Source organism: Nelumbo lutea, chromosome 1 (genome assembly GCF_056320005.1).
Source record: "Nelumbo lutea isolate HS-2025 chromosome 1, American lotus-T2T, whole genome shotgun sequence".
Classification (NCBI taxonomy): Eukaryota; Viridiplantae; Streptophyta; class Magnoliopsida; order Proteales; family Nelumbonaceae; genus Nelumbo; species Nelumbo lutea.
In genome coordinates, this window is record NC_142684.1 from 216,721,728 (window position 1) to 216,732,007 (window position 10,280).

The 10,280-nt window shown below is 46.2% G+C and overlaps 1 protein-coding gene and 1 long non-coding RNA gene across 2 annotated transcripts; both read right to left on the reverse strand.

The window, feature by feature from the left end:
• Positions 1–2,914: 2,914 nt before the first annotated feature.
• LOC148880985 (uncharacterized) lies at positions 2,915–4,611 on the reverse strand. The gene is made up of 2 exons (XR_016104696.1): positions 4,259–4,611; positions 2,915–4,188 (listed from the first exon to the last, which is right to left on the reverse strand). It is a non-coding gene; the product is annotated as an uncharacterized LOC148880985 (long non-coding RNA).
• Positions 4,612–7,018: 2,407 nt separating this feature from the next.
• Positions 7,019–9,986, reverse strand: LOC148880986 (DCD (Development and Cell Death) domain protein). The gene is made up of 5 exons (XM_088963173.1): positions 8,833–9,986; positions 8,396–8,496; positions 8,087–8,170; positions 7,575–7,685; positions 7,019–7,471 (listed from the first exon to the last, which is right to left on the reverse strand). The coding sequence occupies exons 1-5, from the start codon at positions 9,506–9,508 to the stop codon at positions 7,430–7,432; spliced, it is 1,014 nt and encodes a 337-aa protein (XP_088819299.1). The 5' UTR covers positions 9,509–9,986; the 3' UTR covers positions 7,019–7,429.
• Between the last annotated feature and the right edge of the window lie 294 nt (positions 9,987–10,280).

Sequence of the window (10,280 nt, forward strand, 5' to 3'; positions counted from 1 at the left end):
TGGTCTCGACCAGGAAACTCAGACCTTACTTTCAAACCCACAACATCACCGTATTGACCAACCAACCTCTCAAGTTTGTCCTCTCCAAACCAGAGACTTCGGATCGATTGATTAAACGAGCTATTGAGTTATCTGAGTTCAACCTACAATACCAACCAAGACCTGGAATCAAAGTGCAAGCCCTGGTTGATTTCTTGGTGGAGTGCACCTTCAACGAACCCATCGGCCAAGATCCTGTAGAAGATGATGGACCTCGGTCGACTTGGAAATTGTTCATGGATGGATCTTCCAATACTAAGGAGAGTGGAGCACGCCTCATACTGCTCGCCTCGGATGACAGTGAGGTGGAATATGCAATGAGATTTGACTTCTTGACCTCCAACAATGAAGTTGAGTACGAGGCCCTGCTTGTCGGGTTGCAGTTTGCCAAAGACCTCGACGCCCAACACATTGAAATCTTCAACGACTCTCAACTAGACCTGTTCATGGGTTGGGTGGCCAGACGGGTCGGCCTGGCCCGGCCCAACCCCCAAACGATAGGCATTTTGGCCCACGGGTTTAACCTCGGGCCAAAAAGCCCAGCCTGCATAAAATTTGAGCCAGGCTCAGGCTTTGCCAAAATAGCCCGGCCCGAGCCCGGCTCGGCCCAACCTATAGTTAAACCTAAGTAAAAATTCTATGTGACAAAGACCCCCATTCTTTGTGTTCGGGTCGGGCTCGGGCCTAACATTTTTCTATTAATAAAGAGACAAAGCCCGGCCTGGCCCATGAACATGTCTACTCTCAACTAGTGGTGAACCAAGTAAATGGCGAGTATGAAGACAAAAAACCCAACATGGCTAAGGACTTGGCCAAAGTACAAGAGCTTTCCCATCACTTTCAGTGCTTTGCTTTGCTGTCAGTCCCATAGGCCGAGGACATGAGAGCCGATGCTCTATACAAATTGGTAACCACATCGGGTCCAGCCCTCAGCTGCACTATCTATGTTGAGAAGCTAGCATGACCCATCATTGAAGAGGTTTAAGTGCTCCTTATGCAAGCCGACCCCTGTTGGATAGACTTCATCCTTGCCTACCTACAACATGAGCAACTACCTGTTGATAGGAATGAAGCAAGACATGTCCGACAACAATCTACCTACTATACTTTTCTTGAAGGGTGTACAAAAGATCTTTACCTTGCCCTACCTCCGATGCCTTCGTTAGGAGGAGGGTGAGTATGTGCTCCGAGAGATCAATGAAGGCATCTACGAAAACCACCTCGGAGGCAAAGCCTTGGCCCAAAAGGCATTAAGGCAAGGGTATTTTTGGCCAACCAAATAGAAGGATGCAGTAGAGTTAGTGCAAAAGTGTGACCGATGCTAGAGACACTCCAATATCTTCCATTGGCCAGCCACAACCCTCTCAGCCCTCAGCAGTTAACGACCCTTCGCAAAATGGGGAATGGATCTCCTCGGCCCCTTTCCTCAAGCAATTAGGAATAGGAAGTACCTCATCATTGCCATTGAGTACTTCACCATGTGGGTCGAAGCCAAGCCCTTAGCCACCATCACGACCAAGATGATCTAAAACTTCTTTTGGAAAAACATCATTTGTCGATTTAGCATCCCACACATGCTCGTTACTAACAATGGGAATCAATTCGACGACGCCAAGTTTAGAGAATGGTGTGCCGGCCTCGACATCAAGCAGCAGTACACCTCGGTAAGCTACCCCCAAACCAACGGCCTAGTTGAGGTCACCAACAGGACAATCTTGGATGGGTTGAAGATAAGGTTAGACAGAGCCAAAGGCTTCTAGATTGACAAGCTATACAACGTCCTATGGGCCTAATGGACAACACCTCAGATCGCCATGGGTGAGACCCCTTTCAACTTGACTTACGACACCGAAGTTGTCATTCTAGTAGAGATCAGCCAAGTGACACTTTGAAGGTGTACAGTGAAGTCATGAATGATGAAGAACGGAGAAACAACTTGGATCTATTGGAAGGCATCCGATAGAAAGCTGAACTCAAGGTTGCAGCTTATCAGTAGAGTGTAGCTCGCTACTACAACTCTCGGGTGAAAGAGCACCACTACAAGGAAGGGGACCTCGTACTCAGAAAAGTCATGGTGCCCGAGCTCAGTGTTGGCAAGCTCGGCCCCAACTAGGAAGTCCCTATAGAACCAAGCAGGTTGTCGGCCCCGACACCATTCGGGTAGAATACTTGAATGGAAGACCGGTTCCTCGTACTTGGAACTTTGAGAATCTCCGAATGTACTACCAATGAGCTGTAATTTTTGAAGGCTTACCAATGAAAATGGTAAGTCCTAGGACCTATTGGCCATACAACTAGTCGAAGCACACAACTTTCACCAAGGTTATACACTCGAACTGGACAACGACCAAGGCACACGACTCTTAGTGAGCCATATGCCTACTTGACCTTCTCGCTAAGGCAAGAAACTACGAGACTTCGGATATGGCATCGGCCAAAGACTTTGACCCACCATGAACAAACACACTAGCTTTGACTAAGTACTTCGCTAAAATGGGAAGTGTTCCATACCTCGGCCCGACACGTCCCCACGGCCTTGTCTACCCATAAGCTCACACCCCAAAATTCTCCATGGAAAGCAAAGCCATGCAGGCTAATGCATGTGCCTAGCCCCAAACCCTTAGCGGCACAACGCGACCTTGGCCTAGCTACCTTGACGGGGATGGGGAACAGGCTAGGAAAACTAAGTCATTCGCCTCCCTTTCCTTCTCGCTAAGGAAAGGGGCCCCAATCCCTTAACGGCATAGCTCGGTCTTGTCCTAAGCAAGTTTAGGGGTGGAGAACAAGCTAGGAGAGCTAATGCATTTGCCTCCCTTTCCTTCTCACTAAGGAAAGGGGCCATAATCCCTCGGAAAAGAAGGCACAAGATATGCAAAAAGTGTATTCATTGATGTTTTCTATGTATCTTTTCAAAAAGTGGCCTTGGATGGGGGGGGGGGGGACCCTTACAAAGTTACAAAAAAAAAAAAAAAACCAGAGAAAGATAAGAAAGAGCAACTCAGAACTACCCCTCAGACTTCGGCGTTCCCTTCAGTCGTTTCAACTAGCGCAGGCTGCTCCTCGATGGACGGACCCTCAGGTGGTGGAACCTCAGCCCCTGGCTCAGGTAGGAGCCCCCAACTGGTTGACATCAAACTTGGGCATCAAAGCATGTACTTGGGCCTTGGTGTTAGCAATGCCCTCTAGATATGCAGAAGCCCTGTAGACAGCCAATGCCTTATCATACTCCACCGATGCCTTCTAGGCCTCCACGGCCTCCTTTGCCTGCTTCTCGACAGCCTTGCGCTGCTCCTCGGATAGGAGCCTCCTCTCCTAGGACGCCTTCCACACGTCCTTCAAGTTTCTCACCAGCTCCTTTTCGATCGTGATCTCGACCTCCAAGACCTTCCTCAGGTCATGTTCCTCGTGCATGGCCAAGACGATTGACTCTCGACCACTCTCTACTTCGGCAACCCGTACCTTAAGTTGCTCCCTCTTCTTCTCGGAGGCTTTCAACTGAGACAAAAGGACCTCCAGTTTATTGCAAAGGTCAACGACATAACAGGTAGCCTACAATGGAAATGTGGTTGTCAACAAAAGGAAAGCAAGAACAAGGCAGCCTACAACAAAACAAGTATCATTCACCTCAGCCATGCGGTCCACAAGGGTGCCGCAGACACCCTACATGCCTTTCTGGGTCATGGCGTGCCTGTCGGCTGACGACACCATTCCAGTAAGCATGGCCTAGTCGACCCCTGAGGTGCTTATGGAGTCCCCATCCTTGACATTCCACTGAGGGTGGAAAGTATGTCCCTTCATCAACAACATGTCGTCCCTCAGCATGGACGAAGTACGGGGCCCCTCGGCGTGCTCGTGCCTTTGTCATCGCCCATGGTTGGGCGATCCTTTGTTGCCAGCCTCTTACCCCTCGAGGGCTGAACTGCTGAAGTGGCTTGGCTGGCCTCTTCGGGGCAGGCACTCTCTATTGGTTTTCCTCAACCGATCCTTTCCCCCTCTCAGCTTTGACACCAGTGGGCGCCTGTGGCTGAGGTGTCCTCTTGGTGGGCGCCCCTCCTCTTGGCACCTGTTTCTTGGACGAGCCCTTGCTCTGGGTCTCTTTCAACAACTTCATCGCCTCCAACAACAACTTCTTGGCGTTTGGTCGCATCTCTGCAAAAGCACAACAATGACATTAGTACTTACGCACAAAAAAGCAAGCCAACAATATGAGCTCCCTTACCGAGGTAGGCGAGGCTACGGCCAGCCCACACTAATGCTTCCTCTGGTACCAAGGGCTCGTCTTTGATGGTCCCGGATAATGGTATGCGGGTCATCACCACGGCCTGTGCTTCATAGATGTATTGATGTGCCCATGCATAGGTCAGGCGTCGGCCTCGTCCGGTTGCTACCATATGAGGTACGGGTGACGAGAAGGCTTGTCGTGGCCGTGCATGAGATGGGTGTTAACGTCGACGAGTTGTTTCCGTATTGGAAATGGTTCCCGGCGTCGGGCATAGACCGTATGCACGATGGGTCTCGATGTTCATATGTCAGGACTGTGCCCGAGACGAGCGTCGAGTTGTGACAGTACGCGAGACTGGTCGTCGCGTCATGATCGTACGCGAGACGAGCGTTGGGTCGACCAGGTTGAGTTGCCTCTGGCTTAGAATTAGTGAACAAACCACTCGACATAGTCTTATCTCCCGAGGTGAACAACACATGTTGGGCATTGGTTCGGATTGCTAGGGTGGTCGTTCCGTGGCCGTTGGATCAGAGATGATTTGAGCCATTCATTTTCCTTTAAATAGGGCACTTAGTCAAGACAGTCTTCCTCATTTGCCTTCAACAACTTGAACCTTCAAAGGCCTCGGCCTTCAACTTTGCTCACCCTTAAACATTCCAAGATCTCATTTGTTAGGTAAAGACTTGAATCTTAACCATGTCCTGCTTTGACTCTAGCCTTGAGTGTTACAAGCTTCCTGACCTTTCGGGCACAAGCTTGCCTCTTACCACCATGTTGGCCAACATTAGCAATAGCGAGAGCTATGGTTGTGAGTTTGAGGGCATGCCTCTGAGGCCTAGGATCCAAGTGCTGAGGGAGAGGACTGCTCTTGTCGGTGCCAAGTGCAGCTAACAGGGTGATGATTCTCCCCATGAAAGTGCTGGGTTGACAAGGCCGAGGGACGACGAGGGTGCCTTAGGATCGCTAGAGGGAGGGTGAAGAGGCTCTTGAGATGGGCCCTATGTTGGTGGTCGAGTATGCAAGTTGGGGCATAGAAATAGAGCACTATCCATGCTCCGAGTTGGATAGCCTCCTTAGCATTGAGCAAGAGAAGGCTCTTTCTAAGGAGTACCACATCTTGAAGGGGTATAGGCTTAGGGTCCCTGACGTCGGTGATCAATTGTGGCAGCCAAACAAGGGGGAGGTGTGTGCAAGAGCACTACCTCCGGTTTGGCCATAGGTTTCCCCTTTCTCCCCTCATCCTCGAGTTATTGAGATGTTACATCTCATTGAGTCAACTGACCCCCAATGTCGTCACAACCATTATTGTTGTGATGGTGATGGCTTGGCTTCGAGGCATCGAGTTGATGACAAAGATCATCCGATGCACATTCATCCCGAGGCAACATCCCTCCGAGGCGGGTATTTACTACTTCCAGGGACGTCATGGGAGGGTGGTCGATAACTCGTCGTCCATGCACAATTGGAAGAACAAGTTCTTCTTCGTGTCTTGTCTCGAGGGCTGGTCATTTAGGTCAGTTTGGGGGAAGCTAGACCTCGTAATCGAGAGGATTACACCTTGGTAACAAAGACGAGGAGCCCGAGGTGATGACCCGCATACGATTGTCCGGGACCATCAGAGTCGAGCCCTTGGTATCGGAGGAAGCCCTCGAAAGTCGAGGTCGACGCCTCAACGCCTTTGAGCTATGTTATCTCCAGTAAGGCCAAGGCCAAAGCTGATGCCTCCCCTCTTTTGAGCCAGGCTATCTCTAACAAAGCCAAAGCCAAAGCCGACGTTTTCATGCTTTTGAGCCAATCTATCTCCAACAAAGCCAAAGCCAAAGCCGAGGTCCTCGCCAGAACACATCACTTAGCGCCTCCTAGAAAATGACACTACACTCCCTTCGGCCGAAGCTGAGATCCCCGCTTGAACCTACACCATGGCCTCGAGAGTGGAGGGCAAATGATCTAGACGCACATAACAAACCCAGAATGAAAACACATGACACAAGCCAGATCGCATCCTAACCATCCACTCATAACAAAGTGGCTTAAGTATAAATAAGTAGTGTCACTCTCTAGATAAACTATTTTAGCATTTATTGCTTTAAGCTCTCTAAAACTCCATGATGGCCTCATTTGAGCTATATCTACTTAGGCCTCATTTGACCCCTCACTAGGCCCTTGCCAACTTTGACTATTGAAATCACCGCCCTTGGGATAAGATATGAGGCCCCTAACTAGCCCTCAACTCTATTATCCCTCGGACTCAATCAGCCCTCATCTCAAAAAGTAAAATTATATGGTTGCGCTTTACACGTCCTTGGCAACAACAATTACTAAATAATTTTTTTTCAAAAATTAATAAAAATTGAAAATCATAAATGATAATAATTGTACAATGAGTACATGTTTTAGAATATCATATAATTGATATTCTATTAAGTGTTTATTTCACATATTTATACCTTGTTATTTGTTATTGATATATTTACGTGTTTTTATACACTCGCTAGCATATCTAATCATTTCTTCGACATCTTTTAACTGTATCCATGAATTTCCCAAATATATCTTTCCTCACCAGGTAAAGTAAAAATCAACATTCATCTCCACCAAGGGTGTGGCATGATGTATTGCATTGCATAGTCTCACACTCCCACCTCCCGCCCACTAGGCGCGGGAAATGAAGCCTTGAAACTTGAAAAGCTCGGTGTCGGCACAACTCTCAAAAGAAAAAATAATAATAATAAAGTTTCTGACGAGGACACTTATTGGTAGTCGTATCAAAGGAAAAGGCATCATATATTCGTATTTCTTTCATTAAGGTCCAACATAGCATCTTACTTATGATCTTAATGAAACATAGCCACCTGCCCAGCATATCTTATATGAAATAATAGGTATGTTTAGTTTTATTTTGTGAGATGTCACATGAGATGACAACATTTGTACAAAAAAGAGGCCAACAACACAAGGGTCTTGACTTGGGACAAAAGTTGTATACGTATCGTAATCGTATGAGCCCAGCCTAGCCTAGCCTAGCCTATCTTCCTCGTTAAGCCACCGCGCTGTTATTGAAAGCAAGCCCCCTCCCTCTGTAACTCTGGTTCTGGAACTGGAAGTTGCTTTATGTATGTGACGTAATGTTTTCTACTTTTCTTCCGGCATGCCATTTCTTCTCTGTTTCTAAGGATTGTTCTCCGCAAATATATCCAACAGGGCAAGTGCCTGCCAAAATTACACGCAAATAGGTGAGAACACAAAAGCAAATATAATCGTTAATATTTACCAGTCCACATATGGAGATGAGCGTCAAAATAAATAGTAATACCTCTGGTATATTGAGTTCTAAGCGGAATTTGGGGCCATCATAGTGATGAAGGATCGGTCTGAACGAGTCTTCCTCTAATGGCTCGCAGTTTTTCCTTGTAACAACTCTTACCTGTCAACCACATCCACACCCACACCACCATACATCAGATTCACAACCGCAACAATTATCTTTCTTTGATCATAGTAAATTAACCAAAACACAGTAACAATTTTACAGCAAACCCCGACTAGCCTCCCCTTCCTACCTCTTCCTCCCTACGTTAATTCAACATCATCAACAAGTCTAACAGAAGAAAAACCTCCCCAATAGATCCAGAGGTGAGAGGAGTACTAATACTTGCAGTAACCATTTTCGAATCAGAGAAGCCTTTTCTATTAAAGAATGTGATAAAAAATCAGAGTCGTATGGCACCTCTCAAGTACTAGGATTTTATGCATCATTCTTAGGCATTGAATCTGTGTCCATACCACAAATTAAGCACACAGTAAAGAAAGGGAAGGACCAAATACCTGCGCAGGGAAACGCGATTCACCAGGATTCTTCTTATCCTCCCAAGCAGCTGGATCGATGTTCGTTCCTCCGAAACTCGCAGCCTAAAGACAATTGGATAACACATAAGAGATTTTAAAAACCTAGAAGACGTATAGTATCTAGATAGATATCTACCCGACAATTTTGTCTGAATCATCATAACTCAAAATGGTATTTTTTTCCAAAGAAAAATAGAAACGAAATTAATCCTATATCAAATAGGAATTAACGCCAAACTGATAATGGCATGGAACTGTCAAGGAAAAAAAAATATGATAAATACAAACCTCGAATATTCCGTGGAGTTGGTGGGTGGAATAGTTATAGAGGAAGAGAGGCAACCCCGGTGTTATAGCTCGGACTGAGTCTCTGTATCGTGGAGGCAGACCTGAAAATCCAACCAACAGAATGGTAAACCAAGAATTCAGTAAACAATGTACAAATCCCACTCCCAATTTCAAAAGATTAAACGACCGATCAGTCAAGAAAACACACTACAGTATTACAATTAAGTCCTTTTCTTTTCACTTTCGGCTGCAATTGTTTCTCCGTTAAAGGGGAGAGAATATAGCTCAAATATTTCAGGCTGCAGAATTCTCCATTTTTAAGATGAAAGGAATGCAACAAAAAAGGGTACTGCTTCATATTTGGGTTATATAACTCAAATATAACCCAGTGATACTTCTTTCGGTCGTCCTCGCGCGTGACAGAGAAGGGTACTTACCAAAAAGCTGCCTCTTGAGATTTTCCTGCATGGTGTCGTTGTTGCAGACGAAGATGTATCCACCAACTGCTTCAAATCGAGGCAGAGATTCCGATGGAGGAAGAGTCTTGAATCTCTTGTCAACGCTGGTCTTGCTGTTGTTGTTGTTATCGTTTTTGTTTCCACCTTTACCCTCGCGATCGTCATCGTTTTTCTTGTTGTTCTTACTGCTCTTCTTATTGTAATTGTAATTGTTGCTGTTGCTGTGACTGATGTTCATGTTGTTTCCGGTCTGTTTCGAGTAAATACCCTTGTTGGAGAATCCATTAACGGCAACTTTCTTATGGGTCGCTCCGATATTAGTCCCGATCTTCCAATCAACATTGAAGACATTATGATCCGAACCCTTGTTGAAGACATCGTTAACAGCGGCAACGTTTTTCTGGGTCGCTCCGATGCTAGTTCCGATCTTCCAACCATCATTAAAGACATTATAATCGGAGCCCTTTTGCTTCAAATTGGCAGAAGAAGATCTGTCACCGCCGACCCTGATGTCGAAATTCTTCCTCTCCTCAGGCCTCTTGGAAGTGAAGGAATTCCCCCATATTGAATCGTTAAGAGAAAGATTTGCCAAGTTTGTCGATTGTAGCCTCAGCTGATCGCTGAATTGCCAGAACGAATGCTGATTGTTCTCCATTTTTCTCCTTTGATGATTCGAAGATATTTGAGCAGAGAGGGGGAGGGAGTCCTGAGATGGAGATGAATAGAAAAAAGAAGAAAAGAGGAACCCAAGTAAACGAGGCCGATAATCCAATAAATGTTGGAAGAAGTGAGGATATATAGGAAAGGATCAGAGGATTGAGATGGGAAGGGGAGAGAAATTTCAAGGAAGGTTAGAGTGAGAGGGGGAGGGAGGAAATTGTTTATTCCGTGTAGATTTGTCCAATCGGAGAATCAAAAGCTCGAAAAGGAAATTTGCATAGTCTACAGATTTGGTAGTTAGTAAGTAGTCGATGGGCGTGATGACGCCAAAACCGCGTATTTTCTAGAAGAAGGAAACAAAAAAAAAGGAAGAAAAGAAAAGATTTGAGATGGATGACGAAGTCGGCCTTTTTCTTCTTGGAATTTTAAAATTTTCAAAATTTCTCTTGGGTTTTCTAGAAGAAGGTGAGTCAAGCCTGGACTTGGTTCGTTTACTTAACAGCTAAGGGAAGCGGAAAGCCAGGTTTGCTAGTAACAAAAGTATGGAGTAGGGACAGCCGGACAGCACTCTTTTGTGCCACCTGTCTCTCATGTATCGAGGATTAGGTGGTATAAAACTGTCAGTGCCTAGCCTTGTTTGTTTCGGTTTATGGACAGACGTCTTACACGTCTCCAACCACGACGGGCAAATTTTCAAGTCCATTGGGTTGGGCCTGTGATGGATTAATCCATAATAAGGTTAAGGCCCAGGCCCACAACCATGTTCA

Excerpts from the sequence above, each read along its gene's own strand:
- LOC148880986 (XM_088963173.1), bottom strand. The coding sequence starts at position 9,508 with ATGGAGAACAATCAGCATTCGTTCTGGCAATTCAGCGATCAGCTGAGG. Across the intron at positions 8,497-8,832 it reads TCTCAAGAGGCAGCTTTTTG|GTCTGCCTCCACGATACAGA; the intron begins GTAAGTACCCTT and ends TTGGATTTTCAG. Across the intron at positions 7,472-7,574 it reads TAGAACTCAATATACCAGAG|GCACTTGCCCTGTTGGATAT; the intron begins GTATTACTATTT and ends TAATTTTGGCAG.